This window comes from Thalia democratica, chromosome 2 (genome assembly GCF_965202585.1).
Source record: "Thalia democratica chromosome 2, ktThaDemo2.hap1.1, whole genome shotgun sequence".
Classification (NCBI taxonomy): domain Eukaryota; kingdom Metazoa; phylum Chordata; class Thaliacea; order Salpida; family Salpidae; genus Thalia; species Thalia democratica.
The window spans coordinates 80878788-80900979 of record NC_139166.1 but is presented as its reverse complement, the minus strand read 5'-3'; the positions used below and the strand labels follow the sequence as shown (position 1 = coordinate 80900979).

At 24.9% G+C, this 22192-nt stretch overlaps 1 protein-coding gene across 1 annotated transcript; it reads left to right on the top strand.

Moving 5' to 3' along the window:
* Positions 1-15038: 15038 nt before the first annotated feature.
* Positions 15039-19691, top strand: LOC145829732 (CKLF-like MARVEL transmembrane domain-containing protein 4). The gene is made up of 3 exons (XM_082937600.1): positions 15039-15202; positions 17857-18010; positions 18294-19691. Exons 1-3 carry the CDS (start codon positions 15052-15054, stop codon positions 18553-18555), a joined length of 567 nt encoding a protein of 188 aa, XP_082793726.1. The 5' UTR covers positions 15039-15051; the 3' UTR covers positions 18556-19691.
* The last annotated feature ends 2501 nt before the right edge of the window (positions 19692-22192 follow it).

Genomic DNA, 22192 nt, shown 5'->3' with positions numbered 1-22192 from the left:
CACATCAATAACTAATAACTAAAAAAGTAAGCAAAAGTAATGAATATTGGATTGTTTATCATGTATACCTTTCACTCTATTTTAGTTGAAAAAAAAGACTGAATTTATGTTGTTTTAAACTATTGAAGTGTTAACTTTCGTATTTTTCTAAGCTAAAAAGTGTTTAACTGACTAAGTATCTATTTATTGATAGTGTAGTAGTATTAAACTTCAACTTTAAAATCATAATTACAAGATACAAAGTACTTAACTGTTTTGAAAGTACAAGTATCGTATATTGTTTCATTTTCAGTTTCTAGTATAAATTAATTTATTCTCTAATACATAAACTTCATACAAATATGACTTAAAATTAAAAACATATTTATAAATATAGAGAAATTGCTGGTACTAAGCACTTTTTAATAATTAAGATTATATTTAGTACCAACATAATTATTTTTTGAACGTTACTAATCTTCGATTGAATTTTAAAGGATATAAACTCTATCTAACTTATGTATTCATTCAGTGTAAGTGTATTATAAAATGTCAAAATTGAAACAGGAAGTCTCAGAAGCTGTTAAAGACTTCAAATTAAAAGAAGAAGATGAAATAGTTCCAGTTAAATCTTTAAATGTTTGTTACTATTTTATTATTGAAGTTTAATTGAACAAACTATATATTTTTTATCTAAAAAGGTTTTATAAAGAAACCTTTCAATTTTTTTCTATTAAATGTTTTTTTTTTTTTTTCATAAATTTTGAAGTCTAATTTATATATTTTTAATGGTCATTTCGAAAAAAATTGTCTAACATTGCATTGTAAGAAAACTTATTTATAAAACTGCCAGGCAAAATTAACTTTTTATATCTTAAACATACTTAACATAATTTATTAAACCTTATAATAAATTATAACAGCTATAACTACATTATAATTGCCTTACAGATTCGTTACAAACTTGTTTTAGGAAAAAACTTCGAAAGCGGAACAAAAAGTTTCAGAAGTTATTGAAGCTGTTCACTCAGGAGAAAATGTAGAAACTGTCGAGTCTGGTAATGAAGATGATCTAATAATTCCAGCTTCAGATTTGAAAGTCTGTCACTACTTTACTTTTAGAGTTGTAGTAGATCATATTAATAGTTTGTAAAAATGTTTTACGAACACTTATTTGTGATATTTTCTGAAAAATAGTTTTGGTAGCTGTAATAAAAAAATATTTTATAACTTTTTACAATTAATTTATAACTTTTTCATCTAAATATTTAAAGTCAAGAGCTAGTTTATCAAATTTATATATCTATACAACTCTAACCAACTGTTTCAGTATCTTTCTCTTCAATTACATTTATCGCAACTGGCTATAAAAGAGGATCAACATGAGATTACTGCAGAAAACTTCGTGTCTAACAACGAAAAAGGAGATGAAAGAACGATGCGATTGAGGTCAGGAAAGAGTTTATCAGAAACCAACAAAGGTGAGAGAAAAACTAAAATGAAGTCAACTAATAAAACTAATTCTTTAAAATCGGACAACATTCCTGTAGAATCCAAAAGGAGAAAGATACAAAATCTAGGAGTCGGAAAACAAGAAAATGTTGAGAGTGTAAAGAAGATAGTTGAAGAAAAGAATATTTTAGCTCCTGATAAAATGGCGCTAAGTCAAATAAAAAACGATATTAGCAAAAGTGAATTAACATGTTTAAAAGCAAAATCAAAAAATCTAATAAAACAAGAAAACCCAGATTTGCTTACAGAGTTAAACAAAATTACCAAAGGAAAAAATACTGATGCATTTACGCTGTATTCTAGAGTAGATGGTTATTTAGCTAACAGTCTAGTGTCACCTAATAAAAGAAAATCAGAAATAAAAATCGAAACAGACCCAAAGCGACAAAAGACTGATCTGTCAGGAGAAAAAATAAAACCTTTATTTAAGATTAATGAACGACAAAGGAATATTTTTAAAAAAGAAACAAATACAAAATATGATGATGGAATGAAAGAGTACCGGTTAGATGACGTAGCTATAATTTGTGCATCTTCATTTGAGCAGTTGGAGCAAGGCGTGAGCCCGCGTTGGATTTTCGATTTAAACAACGGAACAATAACTCCATATAAGGTGATATTTTAAATCCTTTATCTTTTTTATTACTTTACCTTTATACTAATAATTTGTTTTAAATACTTAAATATTTGAAATTTCTTTAAATATTTACAAAAGTATGCTAGTATATTAAAATAGTATTAAGTGGTATTTTCTACTCTAAATTATATGATTAGCGTGTTCAATTTAATTTAATACACCTATGAGTAAGCATGCTTATATTACATTTAATAAAAAAAGTAAGCTTATCCTTGCTCGTCAAGATCAAAGTAAACGAAACTATATATATAAAAGACAACATTTTATATTTATCTAAACTATTTAAATCTTTTGGCATTACGTTAACAACCGAAAACAAATTGTTAAATATTCTACCAAACATTCCTATTTATACTATTATGAAGACTCCAGCTTCTAATTTTTTTTAATTGTGAATTATTTTATGCTCAGTTAAATAAAATATTTTATTTTAAGTATATTTTTACAACTATGGCCAGGCCAGTTTCTAAATTAATATTTATTATGAAAATTATATTGTAAAAACCAGGTTTACATTTAGTAGCGATGTACTATGTTTTCAAAACAAGTACAACATTTTTTTGTGCATAAAATATAATATTTTACTTAAAAATGTTAAATAAAATATTTTAATTAGCATTAATTTTTTAAAACGTTAAAAGATTATACATGTTTTGTTTTGATAGGAAAAAACTTAAACCATTACTTAAATTATTAATTTAAAATTGTACAAGAAACATGATAAAAATGCATTCTAAATATAGTGTTGTTAATATTAAAGAAGACTTTAAATTCAATATTTAAACTAAATGATAGTCAAATGCTATAGTAAATGGATTTTAAACAATATTTGGTAAGAAAATATTTAAAGTTGTGTCTTTATCAGTGGCGTTGCGTGGTATTTTTCTTAGGTAGTGCAGAAAGTTAAAAAAATTCCCGAGTTGCCTGTGCTCAAGTTGCCGGTGCTCGAGCTGCTTCTGCTTTAGTTGCTTCTGCTCGAGTTTCCGGTGCTCGAGTTGCCCGTGCTCAAGTCGCCTCTGGTCGAGTTTTCCCTGCTGGAGTTGCCTCAGCTCTGATTAGCTTTGTTTTCATTTTCTGTTTACAATAGCCTGTGGAATGATACTTAAGTCTGTACTGTTTTAGGGAATTTTCTACTTAGCTTACTTACCGCAAGATATTTATTTTGCGGTAACTCTTAAAGTAATTTTGCTTTTTTGAGTTCATTTGCAGTAGGCAACTATTAGTTTGCATCAGTCTAACAATCAAAATGGTCATTGTCTAAATTGGAGTTTTATACGAGATTTTATTCTAAAAAATAAACAAAACCTTATAGATACTTAAGTTTTTCTTACAAAAGTTAAAGGTGGTGCAATTGCGGCAGTGCAACACCCCACGCGACGCCCCTGGTCTGTATTATAACTAGTTCTTAAGTTTCACGTATAAATCGAATAAAACGTTTAGCTTAAATTAACTTTTATTAATTTACTAGTAAATCAAATTTCCTAGGCGGTATATATTAAATAAGAAGTTTAGCTCATTTATATTTTCGTTAGACTTTAACTTCATCTGTTTGTTGGCTTTTAAATAACATAAGCCAATACGAGTTAAAAAAAATTGTTCTGTTGCAGAAAATCAAAAAAGTTGATGAGTCACGTAAAAGAAATTTAATAATAAATAATTCTGAGAATGAGTTATTAAAACACAAAGAAGCCATCATGAAAAACATAAACACCTTAACACATTTAACCGGAGTAAGTTGTGATAGTTTGTTCCTTAAATAGATAAGTTTTAACTTAGATATTTTCAGTTATACTTAATTGTATCTTACACTAACTCAAATTTATTTTAAGCTACAGAAAGTATCTAAACAATAAATATTTCAGTCTAAAGAAGAGATTATCGATAAAGCAAAGAGAGACGTTTATCTTGATTTATTACAAAAATTGAACAAGAAAGACATAATGGTGAATGCTAAAAACATGAAAACAAGTATTTTACAAGAAGTAAGTTCTGTTGTTTTTAACCTAGCTACTTGTTGCAAAGAATTATAAATTAAAGACGTACAATTATTCATAAGTTTGTTATTTGAGATAAGTTTAAACTTTAAAAACACTCTTTAGTGTAAATATGTTCTATCAGCAATATTAATCTTAAAAAATTTAATAAAATTTCGGAACAATTAAACTCCGAAGATTTTTTTATATATTGAGGAAGTTTGATAAATAGTAAGTTAAATTATAAAACTTTCTTAAAGACTAAACATGTATTTTAAACTAATTTATAGGAAACAAAAAAACAATTCAATAAAGTATTTACAAATCATTAAATTCAATAAAACTTGTTTTCAATTTCCTTTCTGTATTTATGAGAACATTGCACACTTACACCCACTAAAAGTTTTTCACTTGATTGACGTTATTTAACATAAAACTACAAAGAATTTAAAACAAACACTTTTCAAGTAAAGCTTTAATATAAAAAAAGTAAAAACACAAAATAAACTTGTGTAGGACCGGTAAAGAATTTTTTTAATGTTTTTTTTATAGTAATTTGACTTATAATTTCATTCTTAGTTTTCAATGAAAAATAAGAGACCTTATTTTATTTAATTAACATTACCAAATAAGTAATAAGTTTTAAATAACAAAACAATATATTTTGCACTTTTTTACATTTTGTTTAGCACATCAATGCAGAAATAACCAAGAAAAATCAGTATGAACAAAAGTATACGGAACTTATTTCAAAGATGTCAGCTGAAGAAAAATTTAAGTTTGAAGTTAATGAGTAAATATTTACCAAGCAACTAATTATATAAAAAAAAAAGTTTAAATTGTGCATATTTTATAGTTTTTTTTTATATAAGTTGTCTTTATGAAATTAATGATGCAGTTATTTATAGTTTACCCTTTTGGTTGTTTTCTGTTTGATTAAGTTTAACAAGTTGAGTTAGAAGTTTTTAATATTATTTAATACATTTTTATTAGAATACTTTTATAAATTAGAATTGATTTTAATATGTAAAAATTTCTATTAACCAATGATGATTAGATATTGATCACTGTTTAACTAAAACATTTTCATAATACATTTAAATTGCACGAATTAAAAAATAAATAGATTTTTGCTTAAAACTTAAGTTTACTAATTTTTAGAAAAAATTATAAAAAACTGATTTAAAATCATGCTTGTTTCATTATCATTTGTAGTTTTTTATAGTACATTTTTTCGACAGATTAAACGACATTTTATTTTGTATTAATAAAATATATATATATGGATTAATAAGTATTCTTTTAGTATGATTAAGCTAATTTTGTAAATAATTCACAAACTAAAGTGTAAACCAATTTAGTCATTTATAAAAAATTACTGATTAAAGCTGTTTCGTCAACCGTGTAGTTTTTAGCACTTGTGCTCAAGCCTTTAATAAATAGAAACAAAATCTTTAGTATTTTTAAGTAAACAAAGTAATTTGAAACGAATTATTCGAGTCATTTGTCTTTGTCTATAAGCTTTACAAAGATTATGTAAGAATAGCGTTTCCCCTTAACTATAATTTTAAAGAAACGCAAGAAAAAAAATTTAATAAGTACAGTGTAAACGATTGTTATTTGTAATTATTAATTAGTAACTAACCAATTATTGAAAAAAGTTTAATAAAGTAAGTCGTATAAACAAAGATGTTAATTGCTCTTTTACTTACAGTAAACATATGTCTAAGAAAGCTCAAAAATTATATATTCTCAGCTATAGTAACAACAAAATCATAAAAGTAAAATGAGCTGTAAGAAGCTATTTTTTGAATTTATTAATAAAGAGTCAGCAACAACAAATGATTTTAACATTTATGTAAAATTAGTAAAACAAATTTAATCTCCATTTAATACGTATAAAATTTGAATAAATTATTTAGTAGTTAGTATTTTTATTAGGTAATAAAATCGTTAAGCTTAAAAAAGGTACATAAGACTACAAACAAAACTTTTAATTACTGGTAATATGAAGGATAAAATAGTTTCAACACGTAAAACAAAAAGAAAAGTTATTAAAAACTTAAAAATTTTCTTCAAAGTATTAGCTAAATATTAAGACTTTTTTTTAATCCAAACCAAGGTTTCCTAAAGTTGGTCATATTTACCCCTTGGAGCTCTTATTTAGTAAAAGGGCCATAAGGTCATAACCTCAAAATAACACTTGATTATTGGAGTTGATGAAGAGCGAAAAATAAGATCAAAAGCGTACACAAGGATAGTTACCAAAACACTAGGTACCAAAGGAAATAATTGAAAATATCGCTATATATTCTGAAGTTCATGTGACGAGCAAAAAAAAAGGTCTAAACGTATTTAAAGGGTAATTTTAGAACTTACACCACATATTACTGAAAGATTAAATTTTACACTAACCAAAGCTTCCCAAAATAGGCTTTTTTATAATGTTAGAAGTCCATAAGTTGCCAAAAGAGGGGAGATCATTAAGATTTCTTATGAAAATTTTACTAGATATTCTTGAGTTGTTGATGAAAGTAAATAAAAGATCTTAGAGTAGTTTTCAAAAATATTATTAATGGGAAACATTATATTTTTAATTTCTTCAAAATGGAGCTAGAACTGTTGTTTCGACCAGCTAGACGAAAAGAAAATTTGATCTATTTCAGCTGTTTTTTCTTTCTGCTTAATTTTATGATAAACATTTTGTTATTTAAGTATTACTTTCGATTTTTAAATGTCCGGAAAGTTTAAGCTGTAAGCTTAAACTGTGTCAGCGACATTTTAAACATATACAGACTTTCAATTCAAAAAATTGACAAAAAGCTTGTTTCTTGAGCTGCATTAAACTTCAGCACCATGTTAATTTTAAAACAAGTTTTAGAACATTGTATATTGAAAAATACTGAATGTAAACAATTAGAAAGTACTGAATACATAATATACCCTGTGTTATTTTTGTCATGAATGATAATTTAATAAAATATTAAAACTTTTTTTTAAGTTTATTTGCTTGTTGTTATTTATAAATAAAATGTTTCTAAAGTTAACTAAAACAAGTTTATAAAATTCTATCTAGTAAATACATATAACTAAAAAAATATCTACAAACTATTATTATTTAAAATACGGAGTTTTTATTTTACTATCAACTATCTCGTATAGGTTTTAAATTATTGTAATACAACTATGTATCGTATAGTTATTTAAAGGACTACACTAATTGAAAAAAAATTAAAATAAGTTTTAGGGCTTTTAAAATAAAGTAAACTTGTGTATTGCTCTACATTAATAAACGACTAACAGTAAAGTATTTTTCACGTTCAAGATAATAAAAGTTTTTCTTTTTATGAATTGAACATTTTAACTTGCTTAGTGACGTAACAAGAAAATATCAGTAAACACATGCAACAAAATTTTATAAATATCTACAATGTTTAAAATCAACAATCCATGCTTTTGAAGCATTTTGGTAAAATTCAAATTTTAAAACTGTTTTCAAAACAGTATGAATATAATTTATGAGTAAAGTCTGAAATTTTATATACTTTTCCGTTTTTATGAAGTTAATGTCCGGATATTATTAGGTTATTTAAAAGATAACACAAGAGAAACTTAAAGTGTTAGAAAAAAAAAAATAATTTGAGAGGGAGACTATTGTACTGTAATATTATTTACCTTAACATATACAACAAAAAAACTAGTATATGAATGAAAACTTCTTAATTGTTCTAAAACGAATCGAAATGAAAAACTTAATAACAAAGTTGAAATCTGTAAAATTAGTTATTTATGTAACATTATTTTAGTTATAAAAACAACTAATATTTAAGTTTTATAGTAAAAATAAACGATTACGGTTACTAAAATAACTATTTAATTAATTAAAACTATTAAACTTGTATACAACCTTTGCTGTAAATATGTTCGTTTTTGAATTTGTATAAGTTAAGGGTTTGTTATTATTTATTGATACTTTAGAGACTTTGCAAATTCAAAATCATATACAAAAAATGAAAAACTGAAATTCACATAATTTTTTATTGAGTATAGTTATTATTGGTTCTAATTAAACCAAAAGAAAAACAGTTTTATATTGAAATTATTATAAATTTTTTAACTTACACAAAAAGCTGAAAAAACGGAATTTAAGAATGGTAAAAAAAACAGCAAAGTAAAAATAACTTAAGTGTATTAACTTGATTGGTTTAAATAATAGAACTAAAATGATTTCTTTTGAAATTGTTTGTAGATGCAGTACTTATTTTTCTTAATTATGTAAATTAACATGATACTGAGTCTTTTAAAACGTTGAAAAATAGTTTATTTTTACACTTGATTTACAACATAATTAACTAAAAATTTAGATTATGGAAAACCTTTATTTTGAAAGTTTTTGTTTAGTAATATGGAAATAAATTTATTTTTATTATGTTGTAACAGGCACGTAGCTTGGTACTGCAAATCTGCGGAAAAATGTACAACTTTATAAAAAAAAAGCGCTTTTGTTTTAATACTTCAGCAAAGAAGACCCTGTTTTCTCAGCTTGTAATATCTTTCAAACTTAATTTTGTCTTTCTAACATATAATTTTGATGTATAAATGTTCTTTTGCACTTGTATTGTCTAAACAACTGAACAGATTAAACACATTTAATGTAGATATGTTTAACTCATAATTAAATTCACTGCAACGAGAAAACAACAAGACAAGTGACAAGTTGAGCTCGATCAAAGACAACTCGATAAGGGACAACTCGGGCAGGACCAGATCAATTTTAATTTGAATCGAAAAACAAAATCGTCATTTTTACATTAAGTTGTTTATTATAGTTACTTTGGTTTTTATAAAGAAACAACTATTTTATAAAATTCACAAATTGATGTAGTTGAAATTTAGAACAAGTTTAAATTAATTAAAAATAAAAATATTAAGTTAAAGAATATTTTTTTTTATCAGCAGCTCCTAACAAAATCTGTCATTAGTAACATAAACTGCCTTGTACAAAATTATTTCTCATACATAAATTACATTTACTTTTGAAGTTTAACATAACTGCACTTTTATACATAGAAGACGATAAAACTAGAGACAGTGTAAATTGATCTGAACCAGGGGCGTAGCGTGGGGAGGGACACTGGCGCATGCGTGCCACCAAAAAAAGAAAAGTGTTAAAAAAAAAAAGAATGTAGTATCTTTATCCTTTATAGTTTAATTTTTCTGCTTAATTTGCCTTTTTTCAACTATTTTTATCTAGTATTCAAAAATTTAAACGAAATTTTGAATACCAATTAGTGACAAGTTAGGAAAGTATATGTTATTACTCAATATACTGATTCGGTGCGTAATTGCAAGTGCGCACCGATGTTGATGAAAAACTCCATAAGGAAAAATTTTATAACTTCATTAAGTTCGTAAGAATTTAGACTCAAAAAGCACACAATTAATATAGCGCACCGCTGTAGTATAACCTTATGGCAGATTATTTTTCTACAAAAAGTTTACAAAAATACGTCACGCTTAAAGAAAAATTAAACAATTTTACAAATTTTTGTTATGCTTAATTGTTAAGACTACTGCTAGTTTTCTGAACTTTATTTTTGTAAACATACAAGAAAAAGCGTGTCGGCCTATGAGAAATAAACTTTGTTTGTGATTTTTATTTTAAACAAATACAATTAAATGAATTAAATTTAAAAAGTATACTTTTAACTATTTTACAAAGTTGTAACAAACTGTAATAACAGTTATAAAGTTGGTCTATTTTAACTTCTGTGTAATTTTATTAAAATTATGTGCAATGAGGTGTTGTTATCACTGTTGTATTGTATATTAAAGAGATTGATATTTTTTTCGTAAATAAAACAGATACTTTCGTATTATTGAATATATTAATTTTTAAAGATATATAAAGCTTACTGTAAGTAATAAAAGCAATTTTTATTTAGTAAGTTTACATTTTGCAAGTATACGTAATTCTAATGAAATTTATACTTTTAATTAATTGTTTAATTTTGTAATATATAAATATTTTTTAAAACAGTTAACAAACTTATTTAACTAAATAAACTTATTTCAATTATATTACTTATAAAAAGTTTTTTTATAGCTTATTACAAAAGTTTAAATTTAGAGGATTTTTTTATAAACAAATTTGCGCACCCCCTGACCAAAATACCACGCTACGCCACTGCCCTGAACCACTAATTACTTCATCATGCGTCGTCCCTGTTGGTTTTTGTATTTTGCAGATTCGTAACTTTTCCGAGCTAGTTACGTCCTTGTGATGTACGTTTATTTAGAAAAATCTTTTAAGACTTTAGTTTCATTATAGTTCATTAAGTTCTTTAAGTTTCTTTAATTTCATTTAAGTTCTGCTTTTAGTATTCACTTTTGTTTTTGGTTTTTGAGCTTCAAAAATGGTTATTGAAGCATCAAATTAAAAATCAACATTTCAAACATCCCAAATGAGGAATTTAACATATTTAACATAACAGCCAACAGAAGAGATAAATTTAACAACTCTAAGGTCTCTAAAGTTTACTGGAATGGAATTTATAATACTTTGAAGTTGAAACTGTAGTCTATTCTTTCGCAATTTTTTCAAAACAAGATATTACAAACTGTTTAATACAAATCTAATTACTTTTTGTATTCAGGGATATTAGTGTGTAGTTTATTTTATTCCTACATCCATTATATCTGCTTGAGGGATATAAGTTTTCTACCAATAATAGATTCAAAAAATTAACTATTTAAAAAAAAGTGTTTAGTTTTAAAATATTTTTTCTTTCAACCAAAAAAGACTGTTTTATAAACTAGTTTCTTATTAAAAACTACATATATAACTATTAGACAAAAAAAAGTTAAATTTTGTTTAAAGCTTGTTTTAGATAGTTTTTGAACAACTATAGAAATAACACATTTTAGAAAATCAATTTTAGTATCTATACAACAAAAAATAATAAAATGTAAAAAAAAAATCTTTCCTTTATTAATATAATTCATGATTAATTAAAAAAACAAATTCATAAAATGATATTTTACACAATTTGTTTAAAAAAACAAAGGTTTTCCAAAATACTTGGAATTTTAGAAATCCTTGAATTTCATAATTTAGGTAAAAAAAAGATGGTTGCTATAAAACCTGGCATTTGACACTTAAGTTATAAAAACTTGGAAAAATCTAAAGTTTCAAAACAATGTGAAAAAAACCTTAAAATACCTGGAATTTTAAACAAAAATAACAAAAAAAAAAAACAAGAAAAACCTGGATTTTAAAACAGTTTTTTACATGTATAGTAATGAAATTTCAATTAGCTTAAAAATTCTATCATATAGAAAAAAAAAACATTAAATGTATTTTTAACGTAATCTAGCTTTACAGTTTTATATTGTTTTTTTATTTAATACATTTCAATACATTCTTGACCTTAAATTTTGATCAGTACTTAAGATGGACCAAAACATTTAGATTTATTTTATTAAAAAAAATTATTAAAAAACCTTTTTCAATACTTCTGAAGTTATAAACTTGAATTGTAATCTTTGCTCATTCTTATTTTTTTCGTTAACTAGCTAGCTTGCTTGATATAACCCAAACTAGATTTATTTTTGTCAAACAGTTACAACTCTGAAACTAGTGAAGGTGTAGCAATTTTTTTGAAGATGTATTTAGTTTTTATTGATGATAAATCATTATTTTGTGATTTTACTATAGTATAAGTTGATATAAAAGTATGATTTTCATGAATTACTGATTATACTAAGTACTTACATTTCAGGCAAAGTATATTTGATTGTTCAACATTTGTATTTTTAAATTTATGCATGAATATATATATACATAAAAAAGCTGCAATACATTTTAGATAAGGGTTGGCCAAACCCATTTTCATAATAGCCCCTTTAATAAAAAAAAAAAAAAATTTTTAGTCATAAAACTGATAAAATACTGTCAAAAAAATTTAAAGCATTTTTTTATAAATATTGCAAAAAACACTTTTTGAATAATTTTAGGTTTGTAGTGGAATATTAAGTTTCCAAGAAAATTGACTACTAACAAATTTTAGTTAATAGGTTTGTATCAGAATCACTTTGAAAAATTATTATGTCTCAAAAAACAATTAAAGTTTTATTTTGAATAAAAACTAAACTAAGTTTTGTCATTAAAGTTCTTGTTTAAATGCCAATGTTAATTTTTGTAAAAAAAATTAGATATACCCTATGCTTTTATTTTTTGATAAAAACAATGTTTGTAAAAATTTTTCAATAAAAACATAAAGAACAAATATCTTTATCTTAGTCTTCCTAATGTTAAAATCATTACTAAAATTTTTATTTTGAAAGCATTATTCATTACATATTCAGTAGTATATATTATTATTTTTTTTGTAATAGTTTGAAGACAGTATGTTTTTGAAAAAAATAAAAAAGTATCTATGATTCTAGTATATAAGTTTTTTTTGTAATTTTAGGAACAAATAAAAAAGTTATAAGGATAAACACAATAAATTTTACAGATATATTTTTTGTGAAATATTCTAATATTCTTTTTAAGTAATGCCTTCTTTAAACAACTTATTAAATTCTCTAGTTTTAATAGCTTTGATGTAATTGGTTTTGTGAAATTTTCAAGAATAATAAAAAGTAACTGGTAGCTTAGATACTGTAAACATTAATGAAAAACTAAATGGTTTACAACTTGTGGCCTTTTAGTTTGACTTGATTTTAGAACATTATAAGTTTATAAAAATCATAAAGTTATGTTTTTAATGCATAATAAAATAAAATTTTAAAAAGAATTTTGTGATATTTATGTACTTATGTTGGCTAAAACTACTAGTACCTTAAAATTTTTTAATTACTTATTAGCCTTTAACAAAACACAACTTTTTTTTTCAATGAAAATGGTTTATACAAATAACAAAATACAGTTTTACATACATCATAATCGATTCTGAAGTTTTATTTTAACGGAATAATCAATAATTTAGTTGTTTGTTTAACTCCATTTTCATATATTATCAAAATTGTGGTTAAACAGTATACATGTAAGTAAGAATAAAAGTGTTGCCACACACTCTAGATACTTAGGCATTAAGAAATTTTGAGTTTTTTGAAAATCTCAGGCCTATTCATGACAGCTCAGGGTACACAGTATTTATATACATTTTTAACTCAGACCAACTCAAGATAGTTTTAGTTTATTTTTAATAATCTCATAACAGATATTTTCTAGATTTTGAATGAGAATTAGCTGATTTAGTTTCATATTAAGTTTTCTATAATCAATTATGTTGAAAAACTTGATTTTCATAATTTAAAAACTGAGGATGACTTCATACAGTTTAAGATCATTTAGGACAGTTTTTCTCAAAGATTAGCAACCCTGGAATAAGATATATTTTTTAGACTTCGTTTTTTGATTACATCATTAAGGGAACCTTTTATTGAATATATTATATAACTTTAATTAGCTTTACATATTATTTTTGTTTACAAGGACTTACCTAATATGAATTTATAAAGCATAGTTTTTATATAGTGTATAGATTACATATGCTGTAAACTGATTATTCAAACTGTTAATATAATAAGTAAAACATGAATACGTTTCTACTTAGATTTGTATTTTAAAATGTGTGATATCAATTTCAAAAAATATAATACACATAAACCATTTTTTGTTCTCCACCTGGACTCTTAAACTTCAACAAAAATTTCTAAATACTAATTAAGGTTTTATATTTTCACAACAGTTTAAATAATCTTTTATTTTGTATTTGTTCAACAAAGAAAATATCTAGCTAAACTTTGTTTACAATAATGCAGTTAACAATTTGATTGAATAATGCTACCAGTGCACATTTAACGTACTTAAACACTTAAGCTTAAAATACATTTATAAAACTTTAATATAATACAAAATCTATCAATAGGCCATAAGGGGGTTTAACATTTATTTTTACAATAATTAACTTTGGCTTTTATATGAAAGCTATAAATACAAACTACAAGCCTCTTTTTATACAATTCAAAAATATCATTTAACTTTTGAGATATTTTATTTTGGCAAAAAGTTTCCAATACAAAGGTATGGACCTCAAATTTTTTGGGGTCAATTTTCTTGGAAATTTAAAAATTCACTAAAAACCTATCTCCTTCATTTTTCAAGCAATCTTCTTCAAATTTTCAAGAAATGTTCCTTAAAATAAAAGAAAAAAACGTTACTTAAGAATTTTAATAGTGTAAAAAAATAAAAATTTTATCACAAAAATTAAAAATAAAATGTTTTTTTTTTTTCAAAAAAATAAATTTTTACAATTTTTTTTAAATTCCAAAGTAATTTTTTTTTATTGTATAAATATTAGACTGAAAGTTTGACGAAGATTGCTTGAAAAATGTAGGAGGAGATAGATTTTAAATAAAATAGTCTTTTTTTGCTGTTTTAGTTTTCCTTTTCCATAGGGAACCTTTTATGCGGCCCGACTTTGACTATTCATATCTCAAAAAATAATTTGAATTTTTTAAAACAATAAAAAGCATCTCCAAGCTTAGAAAAAACTTTTTAAAATAAGATCAACTTGTAAAAAACATGGTTTACTGCCTCCCTATGGCCTTAAAGTTTTTGTTAGTTAAACATATAAAGTATATATCAATATATAACATATAAAATTTTATTTTTACACATTATTACAAACAATGCAGTTTTTCTTTTATATATTAAACTACTAGAGATTATCAATTATTAAAATGATGCTATAAAAAGTTTTTGAACAAGTTAATGAAAGGTATTGTAAATAAACAAAGTAAAACCAAAATAAACAAAAGTTATGTTGAGAACTTTATATTGTTTAACTTGAAAATAAATTCAACATCATATATGCTATTTCAACACTATTAATGCAAGCATCTGAAGCTGATTATTTTTAAAGACTTAATACGTTAATTATGAGTAAGATGCATAGCAACGACAACATTGCAGATGACACCCACATGATGTCAGCAAACAGCCCCTACCAACCCACTACCCAGCCTCTGCCCAACAGGAAACAAGTTCTGTGCTTGACCCTTGATCTTGCCTACATCAAGTCCAAATATGGTAATCCAAAAGCCTTTCCAGTTTTTTGTGTGAAAAATTTTTATAAAATTAATTTCAGTGCTGGAACTTGTGTAAAAACTATTTAAAAAAATCTGTACATCTCATCTAGTTGTTTAGATGTTTAAAATTATGTATAAATGTATACTAGTTACATTTTATGAAGGTGGCTCAAGGACAGGGTTTTTCAAACTTTTTTCATAATTGCCCTCTTGGCTGGAAATAATAGTTATTTTATCAACATTATCAAGTTTTTAAGTAAAATTAGTAAAACTAGTATGGAGTTATTTTTTGCCTAATACAGGTTTTTATTTGCTTAATAATGATGGCTCTGAAATATAAGTAGATACATGTTTGTATAAATTATTGAAAACACAAATCTATATAAAAAATCATTAGCCCATGCAAAAATTTAAACCCATGCAAAGTGTCTTTATTCATAAGTGTACAGGGTGATCTGGAAAAACTTGAAGTTTCAGAAGTTTAGAAAAAAACCTGGAATTTCAAACAACTTTTTAATGTCAAGTAGTAAAATTTGGATTAGACAAAAAAACTTTCATATAGCTAAAAAAAAATTATCATCAATATAAATATTTTTTTATCTGTAACCTTTACTGTATCTTTGTAATGTTGTTATACTATAAAGACAGTATTTCACCTAAGTTAACTTTAAACTAAAAATAGACCCAAAAACCTGGAAGAAATTCAGAAAACCTAGAAATTTCTTGAAAACCAGTGGTCACCCTGAGATACCTTTGTGTATATATGACACCTACTCAGAAATATAGTTTATTAAAGTTGTCTAAAATATGCATTTATTAATGTACACTTTTTAGCTAACATGTGCTTAAATAATTTAAGGCCATAGGGGGGGGGGTCCAACATTTTTTTTTACTAAAATTAACTTTGGCTTTTATATGAAAGCTTAAAGTACAAACTATAAGCCAGTTTTTATAGAATTCAAAAATATCATTTAACTTTTGAGATATTTAACTTTTTGTAAAAATTTTCCAATATAAACGTATGGACCGCAAATTTTTCGGGGTCAATTTTCTTGGAAATTTTAAAATTCACTAAAAACCTATCTCCTCCTTCATTTTTTGACCTAGAGACTTCAAATTTTCAGGAAATGTTCCTTTTAATACTTTAAAAAGATCTATTGTTGGAATTTTTGAAATTTTGAAAAATAAAAATTTTATCCACAAAAAACTAAAAAAAAGGGTAGTTTTTTGACAATAATTTTTTTTTTACTCAAAATTAAAAAAATTCCTACAATAGATCTCTTTAAAGTTTAATGATACACATTCTGTAAAAATTTGAGAAAGGTTACTCAAAAAATGAAGGAGGAGATAGATTTTTAGTGAAATAGTCTTTTTTCGCATTTTTAGTTTTCGCCTTCCATAAGGAACCTATTGAATGCCCTTTCTTTGATCGCTTATATCTCAAAAATTACTTCGAGTTTTTTTAAGCAGTTAAAAGTGTCTGATAGCTCAGATTAAATTCTACAAAATAAGATCAAGTTGTAAAAAACAAAGTGGACCCCCCCCTATGGCCTTAAGTTATAAATTTATTTTTAAGGGCTTGAAAAAAATATGTGTAAAAAAAAACTTGAAAACAGTTAACATCAAGTTCGAATATATTAATTATTTAAACATTTTTAAGAGCATATGTGTATGAAATAAAAGCATTTTAATTAATTACAAAGCAAAGTTTAAACACTTATACAAAAAATTGAATAATTTGTTCAGCTTTTAATTAATTTAAGCTAAAATTTAGTACTGTTGAAAAAATGTACACTTTGTTTTTATTAATTTAAAATATTGAGAAAAAAAATAAAGCAAAACAAGTTGAGTACCTTGTGTTCTTTAGATCAGGGTTTCCCAAAGTGGGCCAAGTGGCCTCCTAGGGGGCCACGAGCAGCAAAGGGGGAAGAGGGGGGCCATGAGCAGTAAAGGAGCCGCAGGGGGGACCATGAGACCATAACTTAAAACTTACATTAGATATTCTTGAGTTGTAGATGAAGAGCAAAAAAAAAAGGTCTTTGGTGTTTTTTATCGTAGTTTATGAGTAATCTTGTTGAAGGGGGCCATTGCTTTTTCAATTTCTTTAAAGGGGCCATTTGCAAAAAAGTTTGGAAAACCATGCTTTAGATACTGATTTATTAAATTATTGCCTTCTGCTACAGCCTTAAGCTAAAAGTTTTCTCATTAATAGTGTTTTTTAGTTTTTATCCAACATACATGATGCTTTAAAACAATTATTTTACTTTTGCTTAGCAATCAATTTTTAGTTAGATTATTGTTTATTTTTATTAAAAATAAAATTTGTTAGGTTTTTAATTTTAAGGGTTAATTTCATTTAAATTATAATTACTAATTATATATAAAAAATATATTTATTCTTTCATAAATATATTACTTCTCCTCCAGCAGTTGAGATCTCTCTATTTGTTTTCTTAAAACCAAAACATATAATATATATAAAAAAACAATATTTTTGAGTTATTCATACAGGATTTTTAAATAAAATTTTGATTACAATTTTTATTTCAAAAAAACATCCAAGAACAACTACAGAAAATTTAAAAATTTTAGAAAATGAAACTTGAAAAATTAAAAAAGTAAGTAATTTTAGTTACAAAATCTGTTTATTCACAGGAACGCTGAGCCTGGTGATAATAGGATTGAGCTTATTGACAATGATACTTTCAAGCGTTGCATCGAGATACGTGTACGGACACGGGTGCACTGTGTTCATTTCAACATACACCTTCATATCAACCATCATCATCGTTGTAGTGTACGCATTCAGGTATTTATGTGTTTGATATTTTTATAAGTATAAACATGTCACACTGTAGTATATAGGTTTATTTTAAGGTAGATAATTCAGGGCGTTTAGTTTTTATTTCTTCAAAAGGTCTGCTTATAAACTGTATATCTTTAAGTTATTTAGAAGTAAAATTTACCCAGAAATGAAATTTAAATTTAAACTTAATGTTTCCAGTCTAAATAAAGAAATTAAAACAACAAAATTATTGTAAACATAATTGTCTATTAAAGTATCAGTAAGTTTATGATTTTTATTTCAACAGGTTTTACGAAACATTGTCATGTATAGCTTGGCAGCCCACTATCCTTCTCAACAACACTTTCTCGTCCCTGGTACTTTTGATAGGAGCATCAGTGTCCGCTTCCCACTCCAGGGGCAGCCCCGTGTCTGTTGCCACCACTTTATTTGCCTTCATGACGTGTGGAGTGATGATGTTCAAAACTTACTTGGAAGCGCTAAAGTTCAGGCAAAGCAGGAATCAGAGGGCAAGACCTTCAACTGTGGCGCACGTTGAAACTGCTTGAATGTTGCTGTTAGCTGTTTCCGAGTTTCAATTGAAACAAATATGTGTTTTGTTTTTTATTTAAAACACTTTTCTAAATTGCTTAGGCATTTCTACAGTTGCTCACGTTGAAACTGCTTAGATGTATTTTGATGGTTAAAAAATCGATTTATTTTAACTTGTTTTTAAAACTGTTTGGTCCATTTAGATGACTTGGTAGCTTTGTTAAATGTATGTGTATTTTTTAAATTTGCAGTTATATGAAAAAAATTGTAACATTTTGAAACCGGTAAGATATATTTTGGTTGTTTTTATCAAAATATTGTTAGCGTTTTTAAGAAAACATAAAGTAACTTGAATGTTGTTGTTGTTGTTGTTAAATGTATCATTTTTATCAAAAGTTTATTGCTTGGTTTAATTGTTTCTGAACTAAAAGTTCCTCTCAAGTTATGTTGTATTCTTGAAACACTTTTTTACATAACTAACTTTGTTTATGGGATTTTGCGTTGTAAACACTTTGCATGTTTGATATAATGTTCATGGTAATTATTTCCAAAATGTTACTTTTTGTTGATCAATTATTTGTAAGGTTAATCGGGTATGGACAGTTATTAACGAATGTTTTAAAGAAAAAATTAAGAAGGCCTTGTTTTCTGTTTGAAATTTTAATATATTTATTTACTGCCCACCAACTGTTATTTTAATACCAAATAAAGGTAAAAGTCTTTACCTATTTGTGTTAAATTTTGACTAATTTAATCAATTTGAGGTGCATTTTGGCCTTTTTGTACACATTATATTAAGCTGCAAATTTATGTTAATCATTTAATCCAGAATAGCTGTTTTTTCCATTATCTGTGGTGAAATATATTTTGTTTTTCATTTGCTCAGGGTTTATTACAATTTTGGTTTTTAATAGGTTAAGGCTTTCGAATTATGTTTTCTTATATTATAATTTTGTTTTTACATTAATGAAGCTTCTTTTTTTTGCAGTGCGATTAAGTTAAGTTGCTGACCAAATATGTTTAAAGAAAAATATTTCATAACTTTTTTGATAAATTTTTGTAAAAAAATGAAATATAAGTTCAATCAGTTGAAGTGTTGATCATACAAAAGTGTCTTAAGTTATTTGATTATGTTTGTTATTTTTTTACTTCATGACAGTACAAGTACTTTGAACCTTACTTTTGTTTCATACAATATTGAATAATTAATTTGTTCAGTAATTAATAAATTGTAACAAGTTCAAATAATTTCAAGAATAAAAGTATAAATTAATCAGCTAAAGTTGTTGTTTTTTTTCAAATATTCATGTTTAGCTAATGTATCTTGAAAATTAAACAAAGTCAAAAGTTACTAATAAATTGTGTAATTTCAACGTAGTTGTGTGACAAATAGTTTTTCAGTGTTGTTTTAAATTGTAAACTATTATTAACACTTACTAAACTATGTGTGCATGACTGTTCTTACAAAAACATTGTTTAAACATATTAAACTTGGCTCATCTTTATCTAGATATTTTAAGCGAAGTTTTTCAAATGCATTTACAAATTAGTTATTATTTCTTAACACTTCCTGTTTATTTTAAAATATTATATAAAAGTAGTTCTGAATGATATTTAAATGTTAAAAGCACTGACATTTATATTTAATTAAATTATGAAATAGTGTTTTTTTTCATATGTATAGATATTTTATGGTTTGTAGTAAGTTAGATTATTAGTTTTGTTTATTTCATTTTAAATTATAAAAAATGCTGTAACACATGAGGAACTAATGTTTAAACCATTAAGTTCTTTTAGAGTTTTAAACTTAGCAGGGTTGTCATAGAGTTTGGAATCCTGAATTTGAAAACTTAAGCAAAAAAAACCTGAAATTTTAGAAAGTTTGTAAAGTTCTGGAATTTTGAACAGTTTTTACATTGAAATAATGAGTCTAGATACGATAAGAGATTCTATCATATACAATACTTTTTTTGTATCATTTAAAATACGTTTAAAGTAGTATTACAATATTTTTATACTACTTTATACAGTTTTTTTATATTAAATTATGTATTACAAAAAATTAGAACAAAAGTAGCACTTACTAAAACATGAAAGATATCCAACAACCTAAAAAAATAAAACTCAAAAAGCATATGGCAACCCTGACTAAAACATTTTATAAATCTATTGATTTTTTTTAATTTTTTGAAAAATCTTTTTTTCTTTAATTTTGTTTAACAATGGTTAAAATGCACTTGATAATCAGAATTACTGTTGTTTGTAAATTTTTTGAAAAATAAACCTTGCAATTATTATAATTTGTAAATATTTCTAAAAGTACTTAAACTTTATACCTATGAATTATAGTATGGAAAAAAAATTATACTCTATAAATGTATTATTTTATTAAAATCAAATGCATTGATAAAAACAGTTGTTTGGTTAAGTTTGTCATGTTAACAGTTTAATTTTTAAAACTACTTTTTTTTAAATGTATATTTTGATGACAGGTTTTTTACAAACATGAATTATTAATAACTCACTTGATTTCAATGCCTTGCTCAAGCCTCTAACAACATAAAATTTTCTTTTATTGCTATAAATAACAGTTCAACTGAATTATATATGTAGAATAAGTTGTATGATTTTTTTTTCAAGTAACAATTTTAATAAAAAAACTTTTATTTTTAAATACCACTTATTACTTAAACTTATAAAATATTTATCATATTATATTTAATTTTAGTTACTAAAAGGAAAGCACACTTAACACTAGATTTTAATAATTTTTATAATTCCATAAGCGCCTTTCAAATAAGATTCAATCAATAAGTTTTTGTTTAGTAAAAAGCATCTTAATAATTTTTGTTTAAAATAATAGACAGATACTTCAGTGTTTTCTTTTTCGGTTAAAACTTTACTGTTAAAATAAAATTGATATAAACTTTAACTATACATATTTCTAGAACAATTAGATGCTTTTGAAAGCTACTTTACAATTTTCAATTGTTTTATACGGGTAGCTGTCAAAATTGTACGAGTGCACAAAGTTGCACAAGGGGATAAAATTGCACGAAGACTCATCTGCATGAGCAGACAATTTTGCACGGAGACATTTTTACACGAGTTTATTTTTTTTCATTATTAATTTTATTGTTTTTTCATTGCTAATTTAAGTTAATATTTTTATATATATATTCTTTTTACTGCTACCCCTTACCCCCGGTCAGAACTTTTTTAATACCACTGTTACCCCTGATTCTCAGTAAGTAATTTATTTTTTTAGTTTATCTTTGAGTTTATTTTCTTTTTCTCTAGTGAAAAAAGTAACTCAAGCAAAATTGACCCTTGATGCAAAATTTTTTTCGTGCAATGTTGTGCCCTCGTGAAAATTTGTCTTAGTGCAGAAGTATCGTTGTGCAATTTGTGCACAATTTTAACCCGTTCACGTTTTATACAGTCGTTATTTAAAAACCTTACATATTTAAGAAATACTCTACTATAAAACTAAGACCTAGAACTTTGAAACGTAAACAACAATTATACTCTTTAAAATAATTTCTAAATTTAGAGGTGCATAACACATTACTAAAAGGTATAACAAAAAAGTAAAATTAAAATATTTTTAATATTTATGCTAATTTTATACAGTTAATTGTAAGTAAGTAAAAG